At 36.9% G+C, this 24990-nt stretch overlaps 1 protein-coding gene across 1 annotated transcript; it reads left to right on the top strand.

Moving 5' to 3' along the window:
* The first annotated feature begins 1738 nt into the window (after positions 1 to 1738).
* Positions 1739 to 12347, top strand: LOC149679176 (uncharacterized). The gene is made up of 2 exons (XM_089834844.1): positions 1739 to 2465; positions 11214 to 12347. The coding sequence occupies exons 1-2, from the start codon at positions 1979 to 1981 to the stop codon at positions 12146 to 12148; spliced, it is 1422 nt and encodes a 473-aa protein (XP_089690970.1). The 5' UTR covers positions 1739 to 1978; the 3' UTR covers positions 12149 to 12347.
* Positions 12348 to 24990: the final 12643 nt, after the last annotated feature.

Here is a 24990-nt window from a genome sequence, read left to right as displayed (position 1 = left end):
AGTATCCCTTTAAAGCGAGTCTCGGCTGTGACTGTGGTTTAGTGTAAAAAAACGGCACTAGATGCTCCCATAGTCGAGGGGTGGAGTTGACTGACCCAATAAGCTTATCAAAGGCAGGTCTAGCTCCGCCCTTTCATATACGATTTCTGATTGGTTCCTGCCTTTGGCTACATAAAATTGGTGTGTAGAAGGTTAATCAGTGTGTTATGCGCGCCACAGTAGGTGATATTTGCTTCAAAGTATAAATCGCAGTAGAAAAACCTCAAGTAAACCAATATTTATTGGTGGGTGATTAGAAACACCATAAGCCTATCACACATGCCTCGACCATTTAAAGTGTTATTAAAGGGCACCACAAGAGCCTTGTGGGAGCTCTCTGCCTTCACACACACAAACTGCAACCTTCCTTATGGTTCTTGCAAAGCTACCGCGCCCGCAAGCCTCTGGTGGCGCCCTTGACGAAAAAACCCCTTCTGATCCCCCTTTGTTGACGTCACTGGTTTCTCTGTTTTCTTTCTGGACACTTTAAAAGACATTCTGCATAAAAGAAAGTCCTATTTTGTAACGCAGTCTATTTTTTTCAGTGTAATGCTTTAATATCAAATATGAAAGAAGTGAGAATGACAATTTTATTTGCGATAAATAAGAAACTGGACGAAATTGAAAGGTTCAATGGGGTCATTAAGGAGTTGGAGAGTGAAATCCAGGATCTGATGGTTTGTAACATTCTTCATTTTCGTAGTCGATGTGAAAGAGAATCGGGTTAAAAGTATTAGTTCAATTATTGTTATTTGTTTATAACGTAGGAGGAAAGTGGAATACACGAAAGAGCCAACATTGAACGCGTGAAATCAGAACCTGTTGAAAATGATTTAGGACTGAATGAACAGGAATTATCTCATCCTGTTCTGATAAATCAACAAACAGAAGAACAAATACAAAGGTATATAAAGCAAAAAACCAATGAGAACTTGTCCACGAGGGCGGAGCTAAAACTAGCCTTTGCTTATGCTAAGCTAAGCAGGCCTGTCAACTCCACCCCTCGACTACGGGAGCATCTAGTGTCATTTGTTTGAACTAAACCATAGCCTACTCTCGGCTATGGTTAACTTTAAGCTCAAGTATAATTCGTTAAGCCCTGTCCTGAGAATCGTGAATAAAATCACTAAATCAGAAGTATATAATGCTTCGAGGGAGAAGTGGGGTAATTGTAACATGATTCTTCCCAACATCATTTTATATTTGGAGCAAGGTTAGTATTAAACCAAATCACACGCGTTAAATAGTTCCCCCTCATTTTTACTCAATTAGTGCTTAACTATTTGCCAAGGGGCATGCATGCGCTTGTGGTCATTTTTGTCCCACGTCAAGACAATCAGGGTTTGTGCAGGGTTCATTGCTGAGGATTTAGTAAATACCAAACAGTTATAGAATTCACCCCACGTTGTGATGCCCATCTGAAGTTTGTTGAGCAGGAAAGCAGATGTTCAAAAAGGGGTCCTTCGCCAGGGAAGAATCATGTTACATGATATAACTAAAGAGTGTCATCCTTTTTCTATTATCCCCTTCTGATAAAATGTATTAATCTTTTATTACTGTTGCTATATCAGTTTTGACGATTTTTTATTGGGATAGTTGGCAAAGTATACCAGCTGAGATTACCAACAACATTTACCAAAGTCTGCTTAAAGTGGAAGCCACGAACCTCGAGCAATTTGGGATAGGTATGGTGTCACATTATCGTGATTCTGACACGCAACCTGATGTAGTTCCAGTTTGATGAAACTATTAGGGTTATTTTTTCGTTTTGATCATCAAGGTTCGTTGGTAAAAGCCGAAGGTGCTTGCAATATCGAAGGCACGCTGACTGAAGAAGACATTAAGGAAGAATCACCTGAATGTGATGCGGAGATTGGCAAAGGAAACACGTCCCAAACTAAAACTACCTCAAAAATATGCGCGTTTTACAACGTGAATTATGAAACTATGTATTCCTAAACTCAAATGCCGTGACGGTGTTCCTTTACTTAACCTTGAAGGCGAAGCGCAGTTCGAAATGTCTCCTGTCCCAACGAGAGATTCGCCTCCCGAGAATAATCTTAACGTTAACAATTCTTATCCCAAATCACGAGTTTCTTCGACCAAGAGAATAGCAACTCGATCCAAGAAATTGTGCCTTGAAAAACATGGGGAATTGTCGTCGCTTGACGCAAATAAGGAAAGCAATTCTCAGGAAGAAGGTCCAGGGGAGAATCTTGATGATGACCAGTCCAAAACCACCTTGACCGATTCAAAGAAAACTGATGATAGACAAAATGAAACTATGAAACTGTGCTTGCCAAGCGATTTAGCAAAAGAACCGATTGAAGTTGAAGATAATACTTCAGTGTCCGGCTCTGATACACCCGAAAGTAGCTCGTCAAGTAGTTCCGAAAGTAATACAACTTCTGCCAGTTCGGAAATTGGTAAGTCATTTTACGCTTAGGGTCAGCAATGATTTTCGGGACTGGAACATAAGACTCAAAAATCGTCAAAATTGAGCCACACTGTAAAAAAAAGGGGTTCTTCGAGGGTTTTCAATAGCACTCTTACGTTCTAGTTGGAACGCTACAGGTTCCCAGACGTGGATGAAGGTTCACAGTAGAACAGGAAGGTTCTTAGCAGATCGTATCTAATTAAAAGGGTTCTTGTAATAACGTGTGGGGTTTTAATAGATCCTTGAAGGTTCTTGAAAGAACATTCGGGTTCTTGAAAGATCCTTGAACGTTCTTGAAAGAACATTTGGGTTCTTGCGAGAGCCTTCACGGTTCTTGAGAGAACATTCAGGTTCTCGATAGATCCTTGAGGGTTCGTGAAAGAACATTTCGGTTCTTGATAGATCCTTGTGGGTTCATGAAAAAAATACGGGTTCTTGAAAGATCCTTAAAGGTTCGTGAAAGAACACTGTTTGAAAAACAGGTGTTTCATGGGTGTTTTTTAGAGTGTTTTGTAACTGGGATGGTACTTTCTCCGTAAAAACGTGCTAGTTGACTCTTTTTAGGCATTTTTAAAGGAAATGGCGATTCACTGGTACTTAGAAACACATTTAGGTTTTATTAACTCTTCCAGGTGTGCTTTAATCTGCAGGGTGTTTTTGTTTCAGTTGGAAGATGTTCTATCACTGGGTGCTTAGAAAAACGGCACGGTGTTAATTGACCCTTATTGAAATGTTTATAAACGGAAATATAAGCCGCGTTTACACGAGCTTGCACAACCGTTGCCAACGCATTGGACACGATTACACAACCGTTTTTAACCGAATCAATTCCGAATCGCATTGTCGTTTAACTTCAAACTGTTTGAATGGTGGGGATTAACACCTTTGGGCTTTACTTAACAACTTTTTTCCTCATATGGTGTGTTTTTAAGTTAAAGGTTTTTCAATATGAACTTAGATCGTGAAGGGTGAAGAGAGAAATCATCTATTAATTCTACCTGCATAGTGAAACATTCTAAAAATATCCCAAAGATTTTAATAATCAAAATTAATTTATAATTCTTCGGACTACCTTATACTAAATATTTGAAGGAACTCATATTTTTTTTCATTTTTAAGTCATTGAGAAATAATTCTCGGAGAGTTCAATATGCTGGAATGTCTTCAAATTAGAGGAATTCATAAAATTACTTGAATTTTCCCTTAACACAGGTTTTTACCTCTCCGAGTGACGATGACGTCACGAAGAGGTATAACACTGGACGTGTCTGTGTGTGTCTGTCTATCACCGCGTTCGCAGTTGGCAAATCAGAGCAACCGTGTTCGCAATTTCCGGACCGCGTTCGCAGTTAACAGAAATTGGGAAAATTCTACTTCATTACGGTATCTCCACACTTGTCTTCCGTATGGTATATACCACATACACGCAAATCTGTACTTATTGGCTTCTGACAACACCGTTGGTCTTCTGTGTATACCACATACACGTCAATCTGGAACCTTGGCTTCTACTACATTATAATCGTTGGGGTTAAGATGTACGCGCGATCGGCTACGGTTACGAGAAACGTTTAGCCTCCCAATGGCAGGGCTTCCACCAAATGCTAACGCAATTGCTCTCATTTTTATCATTTGTGAATGAATCGCTTTATATACCCTAAATTTCCAAAAATTGTGAAAACGCTATACGCTAGAAGTCAAACGTCAACAATAGCTATGTTTAAATTCATTTTAAGAATAATGTTTCTTAAAACGGCTTAACTAGAATTAAGGTAAAATACTGACGATTAAAAAAATTAATATCAGTTATATTTATTTAATTATTTAAGATAATCTTCTTTTCTTTGGAACGGCACAAGTGAAAGTTTATATAGAACGAGTAATGAAGATTGCATATGAATAGAAACACAAGGTTAATATAAAGCGAGTAGGATGAATTGATCTCTTACAAAATCATAACATTTTCTTATTGCTGAATATTTAATGAAAATATGTTAAATATGTTTCAGCATTACGATTCCTTTAGTAGTTTTGTAGCTATAAAGCTCTGTTTCATTTCAATATTCCAAGAAATGATTTTATATTAATATTTCAAATTTGGTGTTTACTCTTTAATTCAGCTTTACTACATTTATATATAGTGTAAACTTATACTTCATGGTGAAGTGTTTTTAAGGAGTCACCAAGAGAGAAAAATTGAATATCATTGTCATGATTGCAACCTAACACTGTTAAAATAAGAACCTCTATGAGGTGGTCATATGCTATAGGGAGAGGGCGTTGGTCAGGGAGGGAAAGAACATCCGACGTCATTTTATACCTCTACTTACGGGAGCGTTAGAAGGCGCGATGCTGAAATTCCCCCGTTAGGGGGATGGAATCGAGGTAAGAGATATAAGCCTATGACGTTGCAAGAATGGGTTTGCCCTCTCCCTATAATATATCCAACGGATTTGAAACAAACGAGGGTTCTGAGTCAAAATAAATCAGGTTCAGATTTGAACTAAACCGGAGTCAGATTCGAGCTACACGGGTTCTGGGATGACTGCAACACGGTTCTTAGGCTAACTCGACAGGGTTCAGAGGCAAACTCGATAGGGTTCAGAGTCGAACTACACAGCGTTCTGATTATAACTAAACAGGGTTCAGAGGCAAACTCGACAGGGTTCAGAGTCGAACTACACAGCGTTCGGATTATAACTAAACAGGGTTCTGGGTCGAACTAAACCGGGTTCTGGGTTTAACGCAATACAATTCTTAGCCGTACGAAGCGGGGTTCAGAGTCGAACTCAACACGGTTCTCAGTCAAACTACACATGGTTCCGATTACAACTGAACAAGGTTCTGATGCACACGCCACATGATTCAGGGAGGAACCTAATACGGTTCCAAAAGAAACTAACTTGGTTCAAAGAAAAACCCCAGCTCGGATCGTAGATGAACTCCTTAGGGCTTTTTAGAGAACTCATATCAAAGAGTTCTTTGTAGATCAAAAAAGGGTTTAAAATAGGGGACAAGCGTTAAGAACCCTTTTCTCGGCCAAGTAGAACCTTTTTTTCTTAGAGTGCACTTACAGTAGAAACCTCACCAAAAACAGAGGATGTTTCGGAGTTTTCTAGTGGTAGTTCCCCTAACAGGTTTTTTAACCCCGTCCTTTCTAACCCTGATTACTTTCTGTCTTCCCTGCGATTTTTCAACCTAATCCTCAATGTTTAGCATTTTAAATCTTAAGTTTCTAAAAATTTTGTCTCATTTAAATTAATACGTTTTTTAACTTTAAATTTAAACGGAAAATTGTCCCTGCGAATAATATTAAGCTCAAAACTTGGTTACCTAAATTCAGCGGTTGAGCCTGAGCTCCGTGGCCACCGGACGAGAAAAAAATTCCCTTTTAAAAATGCAGGTACCCGGCCGTCCTTGGTGTCTTAAAGAGCCCAAGCAAACGTTGCTCAGATTGAAGACCTTAGTGCTTTACTCCCAATGGTCTTTGAAACTGTGAATAATTTCATCTAAAGAATATTTAAGAGAACTTACTCCGTCTTTATAGCAGTTCTCGAATATTTGTAAGTGGTTAATCGGTTCTTGAGAATAATTGTCCTTCGCGTGCTAGGAGGTTCTATACAAGGCGTTTCGAATATATCGTGTAGCTCACCTATGGCGCAAGATGCATACTTTGTGTGTGAAGCCTTACCGCTTTTGGTCTTACTGATAATGAAATATGAAACGATCTATTATTGAAAATATAATGGACACAATTTGTAATGCATTGAAAAATACTTAATGTATGGGGAAACAAGGGGTTTAAAGAGAAAATGGTGTTAAGGTAAACATCCTTGAGATTTGGGTTGAGCCTTTCCGCAAAATAATGTTATAGTCGTTGCAAACTATCCAAGACGTTTTCTTTTCTTCTGACTTAATCGTTGCAATAAGTAAATCACGATTTTGTCACATACACCGCTTACGCCTCGGAGAAGTGGCCATCATATCCTAAAATTATGATGATATCCAACTTATCGAAAATTTTCCGCTTTCTCTACCATCATATTCAGTTCATAAGGGTAACGCCAGGGCCAAATGTTTCCCACACAGTCTTGAGTTAATTTGGAGTTACGTGTTAACGAATTGCAGTTACTTGCATTTTAACTTGATCACCTAGAACCAAAAAAGAGGAGAGGACATTACAATGCCTTTCAATAACGGCAGTCATATCATTTTTCTTCCAATACACCACTTCGACATTCTGTTGCGCGCATGCCCGATGCCCCGCGCTCGAAGCGCCTCAAGGGGAAAGACTGGAAACTGCTCTTTGTTACCCCTACTAGCAAAAGCGCAACCCCACGCGGTTTTTTTCCCTGCCCATCTTAATAAGTACTAGTTCGCAGTAGCCCGCTGTGGCGCCCTAGGTAATGTCAAAGTGGTGTATTTATTTCATCAGCATATATATATTGCAATAGACTAAAACCTTAAATATTTTCTTAATAATTAACAACCATTAGTTTCCACTTTCTGATAAGTAAAATCTTCGGAGACAGTCATTCTTTAGATAATATAATGTGCAAAGCACATTAATGTTTAACTACAATTGTCTCTGCAAAGATTTAACGGCTCGTACTGGATCGAAAATAAAATTCTCACGAGCCAAACATCTAAAAGCAGATTGTGCGTTGTCTCGAAATAGAGACTGACGGTTCTATAAGTTTAACTAATCGAATCAGGGGGAAAGCTTCCATTCCCCCTCCCTGATCGAACCCGGTTACATCACTGCAAATAATTCAACAGTCATAGATTTGTGCACCTCCTAGGTTCACGTGGGATATCATTCAAATAAATAATATAGAATGTTTTGTATATTTTTATTACCCTACAATTTGTTTTTTCAAGTTTCCACAATCTCAAAGCATATGTTGGGTTAGGTAAGATCAAGTCTTTGGAGACCGCTGTTTCGACTCGGACACATGGATTATTTCTGTTTCCAAACTCCTTTTCTTTGATAATACATTCAGTGTGTGATCGGTGTGATTATGCTAGTACCCGTAACAGTACTTTAATCGCACATTATGGCATTCATAGCGGTGAAAAACCCTTCAAACGTGATCAGTGTGATTTTCCAGCACATTGAAGAATAATTTGATCAAACATCGACTCATTCGTAGTGGTGAAAGACCATTCAAATGTGATCAGTTTGATTATGTCAGCACCCAAAAGAATATTTTGATCAGATATCAACGTATCAATCACAATATATATAATATTGTCATGAGTGAATCATATACTAGCTCCCTATAAGTTACTCAGTCACACTGGCCTAATGTATCCAGCATTTTCTTCCGAATTGTAGTCGAGAGGAGGGGAGGCGGGTGAAAGTGATAGTAGACGGCGCCCTCTCTTAGGGCTTTGAAATTAATGTATCGAGAACTTGAAAGTGACGATAGTTCCAAATGGTATTAACGGTTTTGGAGGTTTGACTTCTTTGCGTCACATTCATTCTTTTGCTCATTGAAAAATAATTTTGGTTTCACAACAGGCTTCGTTAAAAATGGGTTGGGCCTTTCTTTAAGTTTTTCTATTAGTTCTTCAGACGCACTATTAAAAAGTTTAGTAAGGTTTTCGAGATGACTATTAAGTTGGTGTTTAGCTCTTATTTTTTGATAAAGTTTGGTTCTCTCACCATAAATAGTTCCTGCCTCTGAATTTTGCCTATACGGAATAAAAATTTTTATTCCGTAGGCAACGCTCTGAAGTCTGAATTTAAAAGAGTTTCTATCATTTGGGCTTTGTCAAAAAATATCCAAATTTCTGCCATTTTAATGCGAAAAAAATAAAACTTCCTATTGCGCCAACCCTAACCCTTTAAAATAATTTCAAAGATAGAATACGACTGTGAACCGTCCGCAAACAATCACAACATTTCTAAAACGTCGTATGCTTATACTAACTACCTTTCAGTTCAAAGTTTCATTGGTTGATCTCCTTTTCCGGTTTTTTACCGGAAATACGTAAGAGCCGGGAGAAGTGTTATTTTCTCTCACTGAAGGCCGCATATAGGTAACACTTTTTTGGCGGGAAGAAAACGCTGGATACATTAGGCCAGTGTGGCTGAGTAACTTATAGGGAGCTAGTATATGATTCACTCATGATATTGTATATAACCCTTATTTAACTATAATAAACAATATTTGATATAACAAATGGTATATAAGTAATTATATCTTCGTTATTAAAGAATAAAAATTTTACCATAATAATTGATTAATATATTTTTGCTTTGAATATTAATTTGCTTCTTTAATAACTTCATCGTTGTCATCACTTCTTGTGCTAGTTGGTTTCAACAGAAACAGGAAAGACTGCAAAATTGTCGCTAACTTTACCCTTGACTTCATACTTTTTGTAGTGTTTTTTTTTCACTACTTTGCACTTACGGAGGTTTAATGGCAGAATATGGCTGTTCATATTGTCACGCGTATTTTATCATACGTTTATTATGGGAAAGTTTGCATTCTGTATTACGCAAGTTTTAACGTGGGATGAAGTTTGAAAAATAAATTAAGTTGTTTGTTTGTTCTTGATGACATGCACAGTCACGATTAGTTAATTTCCAAATTCGACCAAGCTGCGAGGTTGATATCAGTGACACCAGGAATTAAAAAATCTTCCACGTTCCCATGTTATCCCAACGCGTAAGGTAAAACCTTAGGAAACCGCTGTTTCGATTCGGACATCGATTATTGTTTCTGAACTTGTTTTGTTTGCCTTTGTGTCTTTTTAAGCCTAAGCATAACCTGTTATATCAATTGCCTTTGAACCGTGAGATGTTTGTGACGCGAGTTGTATGATATCATTTGAGGTTTTAATTTATTTCCTTTCTGTAGGAAAATCCGAGAAAAAATATTCAACTCGATACAAATGTTCACCTGAATATGAAAGAGATCTTGAACTTGACATTCGAAAGGATACCAAGGAAAAACGCTTCAAATGTGATCAGTGTGACTATGCTAGTACGCGGAAGTTTGATTTGATCAGCCATCAACGCATTCACAGTGGTGAAAAACCCTTCAAATGTGATCAGTGTGACTATGGATTCACGCAGGAGAGTGTTTTGATCAGACATCAACGCATTCACACTGGAGAAAAACCCTTCAAATGTGATCAGTGTGACTATAGTAGCACGCAGAAGAATAATTTTATCAGACATCAATTTATTCACAGTGGTGAAAAACCCTTAAAATGTGATCAATGTGACTATGCCAGTGCGACGAAGAATGGTTTGATCAGACATCAACGAATTCATAGCGGCGAAAAACCCTTCAAATGTGATCAGTGTGACTACGCAAGTGCGCAGAAGGAATACTTGACCAGACATCAACATATTCACAATTGTAAAAAACCCTTCAAATGTGATCAGTGTGACTATGGATCCATGCAGAAGGGTAATTTGATCGCTCATCAACGCATTCACAGTGGTGAAAAACCCTTCATATGTGATCAGTGTGACTTTGCAAGCACGCACAAGGGTAATTTGATCGCTCATCAACGAATTCATAGCGGCGAAAAACCCTTCAAATGTGATCAGTGTGACTATGTATGTACGCGGAAGACTGATTTTATCAGTCATCAACGCATTCACAGTGGTGAAAAACCCATCAAATGTGCTCGGTGTGACTATAAATGTACACAGAAGCATAATTTGATCAAACATCAACGCATTCATAGCGTTGAAAAAACCCTTCATATGTGATCAGTGTGATTATGGCAGCAGATTATTTTGATCAGACATCAACGTTATAATCACATGGACTAATTAAAGGATTGTAGCAAGCATGCTCAGCAATTTAAAACTTGGAAAGAACCATTTCAAAAAGTGTTAATTGCGCAACGTGTTTTCATTTTCGTTTCACACATTGCCGCTCTTGACAACTGTAGTAGATGCTCAATAACAAAATGTTTTCGATCATAGAAAAACTATAAAAAACTAAAAACCTATCGTGACGGAATATTCACAGGGCAGGCTACACGGTTTTTCAAAATTGTCGAATGTAACAAGCCTAACGTCTTAACGCAAAACTGGTAGTAATACGATGTTTGTGTTATTTATTTATAAAACCTTCACGACAATATTTAATGTAACCCTTTTTTAAAGTATAATTAACAATATTTAATATGACAAATGGTATATAAGTAATTATATCTTCACTATTAAAGAGTGATATTATTACCATAATAATTGATTAATCATAATTTGCTTCTTCCTTTCTTTAACTTCGTCATCACTTCTTGTACTAGTTGATTTCGGCGGACACAGGAGAGACAGCAAAATTGTCGCTAAGCTTAACTTTACCGTTGAATTCATGATTGTGTTTTTTCACTTCGTAGTAGGTGTTATCATGCGCCTACAGAGGTTTAATGGCAGAATATGGCTGTTCATATTGTCACGTATATTTTATTGTACGTTTATAATGGGAAATTTTCCATTCTGTATTACGCAAGTGTCTAACGTGGGATCAAGTTTGAATCTTCCACGTTCTCAACGCGTATATTAGATTTGTTAAGGTCAAACCTTTGGAAACCGCTGTTTCGACTCGGACATCGGTTATTGTTTCTGAGCTTGTTTTGTTTGCCTTTGTGTCTTTTTAAGCCTAAGCATAACCTGTTATATCAATTGCCTTTGAACATTGAAATGTTTGTGACGCGAGTTGTTTGATATCATATGAGATTTTAATCAATTTCCTTTCTGTAGGAAAATCCAAGAAAAAATGTTCCACTCGATACAAATGTTCACCTGAAAATGAAAGGGAGCTTGAACTTGGCATTCGAAGGGATACCAAGGAAAAACGCTTCAAATGTGATCAGTGTGGCTATGCAAGTACGTGGAAGAATCGCTTGATCAGACATCAACGCATTCACAGTGGTGAAAAACCCTTCAAATGTGATCGGTGTGACTATGCAAGTGCGTGGAAGAGAGATTTGATCAGACATCAACTCATTCACAGTGGTGAAAAATTCTTCAAATGCGATCAGTGTGATTATAGAGGTACGCAGAAGTCTCATTTGATCACTCATCAACGAAGCCATAGCGGTGAAAAACCCTTCAAATGTGATCAGTGTGACTATGCAAGTGCGTGGAAGAGCGATTTGATCAGACATCAACGCATTCACAGTGGTGAAAAATTCTTCAAATGCGATCAGTGTGATTATAGAGGTACGCAGAAGTCTCATTTGATCGAACATCAACGCATTCACAGTGGTGAAAAACCCTTCAAATGCGATCAGTGTGACTATGCAAGTGCGTGGAAGAGGGATTTGATCAGACATCAACGCATTCACAGTGGTGAAAAATTCTTCAAATGTGATCAGTGTGACTATGTAAGTACGCGGAAGACTGATTTTATCAGACATCAACGCATTCACAGTGGTGAAAAACCCTTCAAATCTGATCGGTGTGACTATGCCAGCACAATCAAGTGTAATTTGATCACTCATCTACGCATTCACAGTGGTGAAAAACCCTTCAAATGTGATCAGTGCGACTATGGATTCACGCAGAAGAGTGATTTGATCAAACATCAACGCATTCATAGCGGTGAAAAACCCTTCAAATGTGATCAGTGCGACTATGGATTCACGCAGAAGAGTAATTTGATCAGACATCAACGTAATAATCACTTGGACTAATAAAATGGATTGTATTTAAGCATACTCAGCAAATTTAAAACTTGGAAAGAACCATTTCAAAATGTGTTAGTTGCGCAACATGTTTTCATTTTCGTTTCACACTTTGCTGTTCTTGACAACTGTAGTAGATGCTCACTAAGAAAAAGTTTTCGTTCGTGGGAAAATTGTAAAAGCCTATCGTTACGGATTAATCACCGGAAAAATATAAATTTGTGAAATGTAACTAGCCTAACGTCTTAACGGGAAACTGGTAGTAATACTATGTTTGTGTTAGTTATTTATAAATCCTTCACGAACAATATTGAATATAGCCTTTTATTTGACTATAATTAACAATATTTTATATTAAAAATGGAATATGATCTTCGCTATTAAAGAATAAAAATTTTACCATAATAATTGATTTATATGTTATTGCATTGAATCTTAATTTGCTTCTTTAACAACTTCATCTTTGTCATCACTTCTGGTGCTATGGTTTCAGCAGAAACAAGAGAGACTGCAAAATTGTCGCTAAGCTTAAAGGGGCTGTCCAACCCCCTCTCCTTTTTACCCAACCGCTATGTTAAGCTCTATGAGCAAGATCGTCGTTTGTCCCACTGTCCGAACAGCCCCTTTAACTTTACCCTTGACTTCATACTTGTGTTTTTTCACTATTTTTTAGGTGTTATCATGTACCTACAGAGGTTTAATGGCAGAATATGACTGTTCATATTGTCACGTATATTTTATTATACGTTTATTATGGGAAAGTTTGCATTCTGTATACACAAGTGTCTAACGTGGGATCAAGTTTGAATCCTCCACGTTTTCAACGCATATAATAGATTTGGTAAGGTCAGGTCTTTGGAAACGGCTGTTTCGACTCGGACATGGATTATTATTGTTTCTGAACTTGTTTCGTTTGCCTTTGTGTCTTTTTAAGTCTAAGCATAACTTGTTATATCAATTGCCTTTGAACAGTGAGATGTTTGTGACGCGAGTTGTATGATATCATATGAGGTTTTAATTTATTTCCTTTCTCTAGGAAAATCCAAGAAAAAATGTTCAACTCGATACAAATGTGCACCTGAATATGAAAGGGATCTTGACCTTGACATTCGAAAGGATACCAAAGAAAAACGCTTCAAATGTGATCAGTGTGACTATGCTAGTACGCGGAAGTATCATTTGATCACACATCAACGAATTCACAATGGTGAAAAACCCTTCAAATGTGATCAGTGTGATTATGCAAGTGCGTGGAAGACTGATTTTATCAGACATCAACGAATTCACAGTACTGAAAAACCCTTCAAATGTGATCAGTGTGACTATGCATGTTCGTGGAAGGCTAATTTGATCAGACATCAACGAATTCACAATGGTGAAAAACCCTTCAAATGTGATCAGTGTGATTATGCAAGTGCGTGGAAGACTGATTTGATCAGACATCAACGAATTCACAGTAGTGAAAAACCCTTCAAATGTGATCAGTGTGATTATGCATGTAAGCGGAAGTATGTTTTTATCACACATCAACGCATTCATAGCGGTGAAAAACCCTTCAAATGTGATCAGTGTGATTATGCCAGCACAATGAAGTATAATTTGATCAAACATCAACGCAGTCACAGCGGAGAAAAACCCTTCAAATGTGATCAGTGTGATTATGCCAGCACAATGAAGCATAATTTGATCAGACAGCGACGTTATAATCACATGGACTAATAAAATGGATTGTATTTAAGCATACTCACTAATTTAAAACTTGGAAAGAACCATTTCAAAATGTGTTAATTGCGCAACGTGTTTTCATTTTCGTTTCACACATTGCTGCTCTTGACAACTGTAGTAGATGCTCACTAAGAAAAGGTTTTCGTTCATAGAAAGATTGTAAAAACTAAAGTCCTAACGTCACGGAATAGTCACCGGAAAGGCTATATGGTTTTATAAAATTGTGGAATATAACAATCCTAACGTCTTAACGGGAAACTGGTAGTAATACGATGTTTGTGTTAGTTATTTATGAAACCTTCACGACAATATTTAATGTAACCCTTTTTACCTCTCCGTGTGACGTAGTCCAGTTACCTCTCCGTGTGACGTAGTCCAGGAGAGGTTCTGTAACGGCCGTGTCTGTGTGTGTGTCTGTGTGTCTGTCTGTGTGTCTGTCTGTCCGTTGTTACACCCACGTGACCGCGTTCGCAGTTTGCGTATCGGAGCAAACGTGTTCGCCATTTCCTAACTGCTTTCACAGTCACGGAAATGGCTCCTCTACTTGAGTTCTCACACCACCATCTTCTGGTCTTTGTCCATCCCACATGGACACCAGTCTGTTCTTACTGGCTTCTAACACCACCATCTTCTGGTCTTCGTCCATTCCACGTGGACACCAGTCTGTACATACTGGCTTCTAATCACCACCATCTTCTGTTCTTTGTCAATCCCACATTGACACCCGTCTGCACTTACACTGCCTTCTAACACCACCATCCACTGGTCTTCCGTCTATTCCACATAGACACCAATCTGTATCATTGGCTTCTACTCCATTATCATCGTTTGGTTTTAGGATATACGCGGCGATCAGCTAGGGTTACGAGAAACGTCTAGCCTCCCTAAGGTGGGATCGCCACCAAAGGTTTTCGCATTTGCGGTTTTTCCTTACTATTATAATGGAAACGAATCGTATATATACCCCAAAATTTGAAGAAAGCGGGCAAGAGGGGTACCCTTCACTTTAAACGTCAATATTAGCAAAGTTTTAGATGATAATAGGTATAACTTTATTTTAAACGATTTAACTATTATTAATGTTAATTATTGAAGATTAAAATAATTAAAAATAATTATATTTATTTAAATATTAAAGATAAACCTCTCGTGCAAAGAGAGAGATTATCATTGCCTCCTATATCTACCAAGGCCCGTGCATGTGATATATTTCCTTCATTGCCTCCTATATCTATCAAGGCCCGTGCATTGTGATATATTTCATTCATTGCATAAACATAAGCGAGATTGTTTTGGGAAAAAAATACTGCTTCCAGTAATGGGTTTATACTCCTTGTTACTGTTGTATAGAGTAATCATGAGAAAAGCTTTAAAAATTACGAGAGGACAGACCTTTTTTTATCCTCATTCAAAAATATTTTTTGGTGCTAAGATTGCTTTAAAAAATCCAAACGGTTAGGCATTGGTAAAAAAGACAAATGATATTTTTCAAATCTAATGAGATAACGCCCACCTAGTTGAAAATTGCCGTTTTTTATCCGCGGGAGCCATTCTTAATGAGAATTTCGATGCTAGTAGGTTGTCAATTAAACTACCGGTATATTTTTGTTGTTGGAAATTGGATATTAAGTCAAATTAAGTGGTTGTAAAGAGCCAGCAGGATTTTGCCACTTCTTTTTGTGAGTATTTGATTTTTATATGTAAAATGGAGGAAGATAATGTTGAGAGTAAGGATGCAATGCGGAAGCGCAAAGCGCGGGAAAGGATGAGGGCAAAAAGGTCGACGTTTTCATTGGATACTTAAGGTTATATAATCTTCTCGACACGGAGAGGTAATATTTTGGTTTTCCCGACTTGTTCTAAACTATAATTAACAATATTTAATATAACAAATGGTATATTAGTAATTATATCTTCGCTATTAAAGAGTGATATTTTTACCATAATAATTCATTAATCATAATTTGCTTCTTTACTTTAACTTCGTCATCACTTCTGGTGCTAGTTGGTTTCAGCAGAAACGAGAGACTGCAAAATTGTCGCTAAGCTTAACTTTACCGTTGAATTCATGATTGTTACCTCTCCGAGTGACGATGACGTCACGGAGAGGTATTACACCGGCCGTGTCTGTCTGTGTGTGTGTCTGTCTGTCTAACTGTCTGTGTGTCTGTCAGACCCCACGTGACCGCGTTCGCAGTTTACAAATCGGAGCAAACAAATACCCGATTTCCGGAACGCGTTCACGGTTCACGGAAATTTGGCCATTCATCTACCAACACCAGTCTTTACTAACTGGCTTCTAAGGACCACAATCTGCTAGTCTTTGTCCATCCCACATGGACACTAACCTGTACTTGCTGGCTTCCAAGCACCACCATCTTCTGTTCTTCGTCAATCCCACATTGACACCAGCTTCTATGCACCACCATCTGCAGGTCTTTGTCCATTTCGGCTTCTTCTCCATCGTTATCGTTTGATTTTAAGATATACGCGGCGATCGGCTAGGGTTACGAGAAACGTCTAGCCTCCCAATGGCAGGGCTTCCACCATCGGTTCACGCGAATGCGTTTTTATCTATTATTATAATGGAAACGAATCTTATATATACCCCAAAATTTGAAGAAAGCGGGCAAGAGGGGTACCCTTCACTTTAAACGTCAATATTAGCAGTTTCGAAAGATAATAGGAACAACTTTATTTTAAACGATTTAACAATTTTTAAAGTTAATTACTGGCGATTAAAATAATTAATATCATTTATATTTAATTAATTATTTAAGGTAAACTTATTTCTATGTAATGACACAAGTGAGAGTTTATATAGAACGAGTAATGAAGATTGCATCCGAATCGAAACACTACACGCATATCAAAGTTAATATAAAGCGAGTAGGATGATAAGATCTCTTACAAAACGATAGCATTTCCTTTTTGCAGAATATTAAATGGAAATATTTAAATATTTTTCGGCATTACGATTCTTCAAGTAGTTGTGTAGCTATAAAGCTCTGTCTCATCATAATATTCCAAGAACATCTTTTGATATTAACATTTCAAATTTGGTGTTTACTTTTTAATTCAGCTTTATTACATTTATATATTATATAAAAAATAGACTTGGTTAGCCCAAGCCTTAAAAACAAAACGATAAGAGTTTTTCCAGTTGACTGAAGCGTGGATATTATTTTTTCCATTGAATTTTAAAAACAATCCGTATTTTACTATTCTTTAGAATTTAATTCAATCACCTGATTTTACGGCTAATGGATTAGTTTCCAGTAAATTAATTGAAATAAAAAATTACTTATCTCAGATTTTTCAACAACAATTCCTGAAACATTTTATTATGAAATTTTTCATTTTCAAGATAGAACGTACTTTAATTTTCAAATAATACTTTCATTAATAATGTATTATATGCGGTCTTTTCGAATACAAAAGGGGGCTGTCATCACCTTTCTTATATTTGATAAAGGTGTTCGTTTCTTCTTTTAGCACAGCCATAATTATTGAACTGTGTATATCAGAACTTGTGGGCAAGATTTTAGAAGTGTTGGTTGAGTTGCTGTTTAGTTGACAACATTATGAAAACTTGATGTGTTTAAAACCTTTTGAAACGAAAATTCTCGGAAATTTAAAAAGAAAGTGTCAATTTGATTAAATTTACACGATATCCCTCAAAATAATAAATGCATGATAAAATGTTTCAGGAAAATGGAATTATTGTTGAAAAATCTGAGATAAGTAATTTTTTATTTCAATTAATTTACTGGAAACGAATCCATTAGCCGTAAAATCAGGTGATTGAATTAAATTCTAAAGAGTAGTAAAATACGGATTGTTTTAAAAAATTCAATGGAAAAAATAATATCCACGCTTCAGTCAACTGGAAAAACTCTTATCGTTTTGTTTTTAAGGCTTGGGCTAACCAAGTCTTTTTTTATATAATATCTGTTCCTTCAGCCTTAATTTGTATTAATCTGTTATAAAATTAATTATATGCTTGTCATCCGTGACCCCTTTAGTTTTAAATAAAAGTTATGGAACACAATGTCTAGTGTCCTGTGCTGATTTACGGCCCTGAGATAGTTTCACGTATCCTGACCTGGGCCGGAAATAAAAACAGCACACGGAACTTTGTCCAATAAAATTTTTAAATGACCCATAATTTAGAAAACCGCGTCAGGGATTTTCTATATATACTCAATCCTAAACTCTTAATGTTAATCTCTACGGAGCTTAACATTACGACGTGAAAATAATTTTCAGAGTTAGACCCAAGGTTTCGCAACCAAGGGGTGCACTTTTTTCACAACAAAACTTTACAGCAATAGTCTAGCAAAGGCACATATCTCAGTGTAAAGTTCAGTTGACCTTTTTGTATAGGTTTAAAAAATAAGTTATTTCTAAACCATGCTCCAACACGCGCACATTTCATTGAAAGTTTGTTATTTAAGAACTTTCCCTTCTATTTACTAAGAATCTTCATCAAACATAGACAACGAGCTTTCCAAGACTCGAACCTTCAATGTTTTGTCTCGAATGCCAACGCGCTATCCATTACGCAACATGCCCGTACTTCGTAACAAAAAAAAATTATTCAAACATTGTATTTATAGGATTATTTCTTTTGTGATGCATAAAAGATCTGTAAAAATAAACTCAGAGCTTGCCTGGACTCGAACCTGCAATCTTCTACTCCGTAGGAAGATGCGTTACCCTATGTTCCACAAACCCGCTGGTGGCTATACAAAATTATATGCCAACAGTGTAATATATGTAACGGTTTTACCATGATTTATAAATTAATTAAAATAAAATACTTAGACTTAATTGTTCTTAATCAAACTTCAGAAGTTAAACATTCAATAGTTGCTTGATAATTCAAAAGTGTTCCGAACCTTAACTTCGCAGTAGTTTCTGAGTTATTCGATGGAGTGGACCACCAAAAATTCCATGCTTTTTCTATGGGACGCTAAGCCTAAAATCTGTGAATTATTTCTTTAACATTACGGGAGGGTGTGGGTTCTTATCTAGAAGGGCCTACCGGCCCTCTAGAATAGTGTAAACGCATTTTTTATATTCATTAGATAATATGGATGTTAATTATTCATCTGTCCACAAACGATTGGGTCTGTGAACTAAGATACCCTAGATTTAAACTAGAAATAACCTTGTTTCGCCTCCTCTTATAGGAGGTGTTAACGGTTCAGAGTGAGCCGAAAGTTAAATACACCCTTCAGTGATACATTTTAGGTCCTCATTAGAATTATTGAGGATACAATGGAAATTGTTAAACGCTTAAGCCTTTGCTAAACACCTTGTCAATATTTCGCCAATTTGAACTATGTATTTCCGGTTTTTCTCATTGGCTGGTGGACCTGTGTTTAGAAAGTAAATTCGTCTCGGCTCGGAGAGGGTTATTTTGGTTTCCCAACTTGTGTTTTTTTCACTTCTTAGTAGGTGTTATCATGCACCTACAGAGGTTTAATGGCAGAATATGGCTGTTCATATTGTCTCGTATATTATGTTATACGTATATTATGGGTTAGTTTGCATTCTGTTTTACACAAGTGTCTAACGTGGGATCAAGTTTGAATCTTCCACGTTCTCAACGCATGTGTTAGATTTGGTAAGGTCAAACCTTTGGAAACCGCTGTTTCGACTCGGACATGGATTATTATTGTTTCTGAACTTGTTTTGTTTGCCTTTGTGTCTTTTTACCTCTCCGTGTGACGTAGTCCAGGAGAGGTTCTGTAACGGCCGTGTCTGTCTGTGTGTGTGTGTGTGTGTCTGTGGGTGTGTCTGTCTGTGTGTCTGTCCGTTGTTACACCCACGTGACCGCGTTCGCAGTTTGCGTATCGGAGCAAACGTGTTCCCAATTTCCGGACCGCATTGACAGTTCACAGAAATTTGGAAAATTGTATTTCTCTCCTTTGGCTAATCTATACTTGAGTTCTCACACCACCATGTTTGGTCTTCGTCCATCCCAAATGAACACCGGTCTGGTACTTTTCTGGCTTCCACCACCACCATCTTCTATTCTTTGTCAATCCCACATTGACACCAGTCTGCACTTACACTGGCTTCTAACACCACCATCCACAAAGTCTATTCCACATAGACACCAATCTATATCATTGGCTCCTACTCCATTATCATCGTTTGGTTTTAGGATATACGCGGCGATCAGCTAGGGTTACGAGAAACGTCTAGCCTCCTAAGGTGGGATCTCCACCAAAGGTTTTCGCAATTGCGCTTTTTCCTTACTATTATAATGGAAACGAATCGTATATATACCCCAAATTTGAAAAAAGCGGGCAAGAGGGGTACCCTTCACTTTAAACGTCAATATTAGCAAAGTTTGAGATGATAATAGGTATAACTTTATTTTAAACGATTTAACTATTATTAATGTTAATTATTGAAGATTAAAATAATTAAAAATAATTATATTTATTTAAATATTAAAGATAAACTTCTCGTGCAAAGAGAGAGATTATCATTGCCTCCTATATCTACCAAGGCCCGTGCATGCGATATATTTCCTTCATTGCCTCCTATATCTATCAAGGCCCGTGCATTGTGATGAAATATGGATAATATTGCTCTCCTTCTTTAATGGTTTGAATCCTTGCCTGTCTATTAATATTTTACGTAAGAGAAATACGTATTTAGCGAAGCCTAGAGAGGATAAACATAAGCGAGATTGTTTCGGAAAAAAAAATACTGCTTCCACTAATGGGTTTATACTCCTTGTTACTGTTGTATAGAGTAATCTTGATAAAAGCTTAAAAAATTAAGACAGGACAGATCTTTTTTATCCTCTTGTTTAATTCTTAATAAGAATATAAAACATTTATTTTGTATCAAAAAATATTTTTTGGTGCTGAGATTGCTTTAGAAAAATCCAAACGGTTAGGCATTGGTAAAAAAGACATGTGTAAGCTATTTGCAGAGATGATAATTGTTTTACATGTTTTAAATAAAACTGAAGCTTCCATTATTGTGTTTATGCTCCTTGTTTGTTTCTCTGAAAACCATCTAGGTGTAGATAACAGTTAGACCAAAAATTTCAAAAAAACCTAGTTGAAAATAGACCTTTTAAATTTGCGGGAGCCATTCTAAAGAATTTTTCTTTGCTTGTAGGTTGTCAATTTATCTACCAGTAAATATTTGTGTTTGGAAGTTGGATATTAAGTCAAATTAAGTGGTTGTAAAGAGCCAGCAGGTTTTTGCCGCTCCTTTTTGTGAGTATTCGATTTTTGTATGTAAAATGGAGGAAGATAATGTTAAGAGTAAGGATGAAATGCGGAAGCGCAAAGCGCGCGAAAGGATGAGGGCAAAAAGGTCGACGTTTTCATTGGATACTCAAGTTTATATAATCTTCTCGACACGGAGAGGTAATATTTTGGTTTTCCCGACTTGTTAAGCCTAAGCATAACCTGTTATTCAATTGCCTTTGAACATTGAAATGTTTGTGATGCGAGTTGTTTGATATCATATGAGATTTTAATCTATTTCCTTTCTGTAGGAAAATCCAAGAAAAAATGTTCAACTCGATACAAATGTTCACCTGAAAATGAAAAGGAGCTTGAACTTGACATTCGAAAGGATATCAAAGAAAAACGCTTCAAATGTGATCAGTGTGGCTACGCTAGTACGTGGAAGTCTCATTTGATCGAACATCAGGGCATTCACAGTGGTGAAAAACCCTTCAAATGTGATCGGTGTGACTATGCAAGTGCGTGGAAGAGTGATTTGATCACTCATCAGCGCATTCACAGTGGTGAAAAACCCTTCAAATGCGTTCAGTGTGATTATAAAGGCACACGGAAGAGTAATTTGATCACTCATCAACGCATTCACAGAGGTGAAAAACCCTTCAAATGTGAACAGTGCGACTATGCAAGTACGTGGAAGAATCGCTTGATCAGACATCAACGCATTCACAGTGGTGAAAAACCCTTCAAATGTGATCAGTGTGACTATGCAAGTGCGTGGAAGAGTGGTTTGATCAGACATCAACGCATTCACAGTGGTGAAAAATTCTTATAATGCGTCAGTGTGACTATGCAAGCACTCAGAAGCCTCATTTGATCGAACATCAACGCATTCACAGTGGTGAGAAACCCTTCAAATGTGATCAGTGTGACTATGCAAGTGCGACGAAGAGTAGTTTGATCAGACATCAACGCAATCACAGTGGTGCAAAATTCTTCAAATGCGATCAGTGTGATTTTAAAGGCACACGGAAGAGTAATTTGATCACTCATCAACGCATTCACGGTGGTGAAAAACTCTTCAAATGTGATCAGTGTGACTATGTAAGTACGCGGAAGAAAGATTTGAACAAACATCAACGCATTCACAGTGGTGACAAACCCTTCAATTGTGATCAGTGTGACTTTGCAAGCACGCACAAGGGTAATTTGGTCGCTCATCAACGAATTCATAGCGGCGAAAAACCCTTCAATTGTGCTAGGTGTGACTATAAATGTACACAGAAGCATAATTTGATCAAACATCAACGCATTCATAGCGTTGAAAAAACTCTTCATATGTGATCAGTGTGATTATGGCAGCACGCTGAAGATTAGTTTGATCAGACATCGACGTTATAATCACATGGACTTATAAAATAGATTGTAATTAAGCATACTCAGCAATTTAAAACTTGGAAAGAACCATTTCAAAATGTTTTAATTGCGCAACGTGTTTTCATTTTCGTTTCACACATTACCGTTCTTGACAACTGTAGTAGATGCTCACTAACAAAATGTTTTCGATCATAGAAAAACCATAAAAAACTAAAAAACCATTCGTGACGGAATAGTCACCGGACAGGCTACATGGTTTTATAAAATTGTGGAGTGTAACTAGCCTAACGTCTAAACGGAAAACTGGTAGTAATACGATGTTTGTGTTAGTTATTTATAAATCCTTCACGACAATATTTAATGTAACCCTTTTTTAAAGTATAATTAACAATATTTAATATGACAAATGGTATATAAGTAATTATATCTTCACTATTAAAGAATGATATTTTTACCATAATAATTGATTAATCATAATTTGCTTCTTTCCTTACTTTAACTTCGTCATCACTTCTTGTTCTAGTTGATTTCGGCAGAAACAGGAGAGACAGCAAAATTGTCGCTAAGCTTAACTTTACCGTTGAATTCATGGTTGTGTTTTTTCACTTCTTAGTAGGTGTTATTAACGTGTGAGTGTCTAACATGGGATCAAGTTTGAATCGTCCACGTTCTCAACGCATATATTAGATTTGGTAAGAACAGGTCTTTGGAAACCGCTGTTTCGACTCGGACATCGATTATTGTTTCTGAACTTTTTTCGTTTGCCTTTGTGTATTTTTAAGCCCAAGCATAACCTGTTATAACAATTGCCTTTGAACAGTGAAATGTTTGTGACGCGAGTTGTTTGATATCATATGAGATTTTAATCTATTTCCTTTCTGTAGGAAAATCCAAGAAAAAATGTTCAACTCGATACAAATGTTCACCTGAAAATGAAAGGGAGCTCGAACTTGACATTCGAAAGGATACCAAAGAAAAGCGCTTCAAATGTGATCAGTGTGGCTATGCTAGTACGTGGAAGTCTCATTTGATCGAACATCAGCGCATTCACAGTGGTGAAATACCCTTCAAATGTGATCGGTGTTACTATGCAAGTGCGTGGAAGGTTGATTTGATCATCCATCAACGAATTCACAGTGTTGACAAACCCTTTAAATGTGATCAGTGTGACTATGCAAGTGCGTGGAAGATTAATTTGATCAGACATCAAGGCATTCACAGTAGTGAAAAACCCTTCAAATGTGATCAGTGTGACTACGCAAGTGCGCGGAAGAGTAATTTGACCAGACATCAACATATTCACAATTGTAAAAAAAAACCTTCAAATGTGATCGGTGTGACGGTACGCAGAAGGTTCATTTGATCATACATCAACGAATTCATAGCGGCGAAAAGCCCTTCATATGTGATCAGTGTGATTATGGCAGCACGCAGAAGATTAGTTTGATCAGACATCGTCTTTATAATCACATGGACTAATAAAATGGATTGAAGTTAAGCATACTCAGCAATTTAAACCTTGGAAAGAACCATTTCAAAATGTGTCAATTGCGCAACGCTTTTTCATTTTCGTTTCACACATTGCTGTTCTTGTTAAATGTAGTAGATGCTCACTAAGAAAAAAGTTTTTGTTCGTGGGAAAATTGTAAAAGCCTATCGTTACGAATTAATCACCGGACAGGCTATATCGTATTATAAAATTGTGAAATGTTACTAGCCTAACGTCTTAACGGAAAACTGGTAGTAATACTATGTTTGTGTTAGTTATTTATAAATCGTTCACCAACAATATTGAATATAGCCCTTTATTTGACTATAACTAACAATAATAATATTAAAAATGGAATATCATCTTCGCTATTAAAGAATAAAAATGTTACCCTAATAATTGATTAATATGTTATTGCATTGAATCTTAATTTGCTTCTTTAATAACTTCATCTTTGTCATCACTTCTGGTGCTAGTTGGTTTCAGCAGAAACATCAGGAGAGACAGCAAAATTGTCGATAATTTTAACTTTACCTTTGAATTCGTACTTGTGTTTTTTCACTAGTTTGTAGGTGTTATCATGCACCTACAGAGGTTTAATGGCAGAATATGGCTGTTCATATTGTCACGTATATTTTATTATACGTTTATTACGGGGAAGTTTGCATTCTGTATTACACAAGTGTCTAACGTGGGATCAAGTTTGAATCCTCCACGTTCTCAACGCATATAATAGATTTGGTAGGGTCAGGTCTTTGGAAACCGCTGTTTCGACTCGGACATGGATTATTATTGTTTCTGAACTTGTTTCGTTTGCCTTTGTGTTTTTTTAAGCCTAAGCATAACTTGTTATATCAATTCCCTTTGGATAGTGAAATGTTTGTGATGCGAGTTGTATGATATCATTTGAGGTTTTAATTTAATTCCTTTCTGTAGGAAAATCCAAGAAAAAATGTTCAGCTCGATACGAATATTCACCAGCAAATAAAAGGGATATTGAACATGACATTCGAAAGGATATCAAAGAAAAACGCTTC

This window comes from Phalangium opilio, unplaced genomic scaffold (assembly GCF_054372755.1).
Source record: "Phalangium opilio isolate 3A_F unplaced genomic scaffold, DU_Popi_V2 ptg000041l_1, whole genome shotgun sequence".
In the NCBI taxonomy this organism is placed as follows: domain Eukaryota; kingdom Metazoa; phylum Arthropoda; class Arachnida; order Opiliones; family Phalangiidae; genus Phalangium; species Phalangium opilio.
This window is presented reverse-complemented; position numbering and strand designations above follow the sequence as displayed.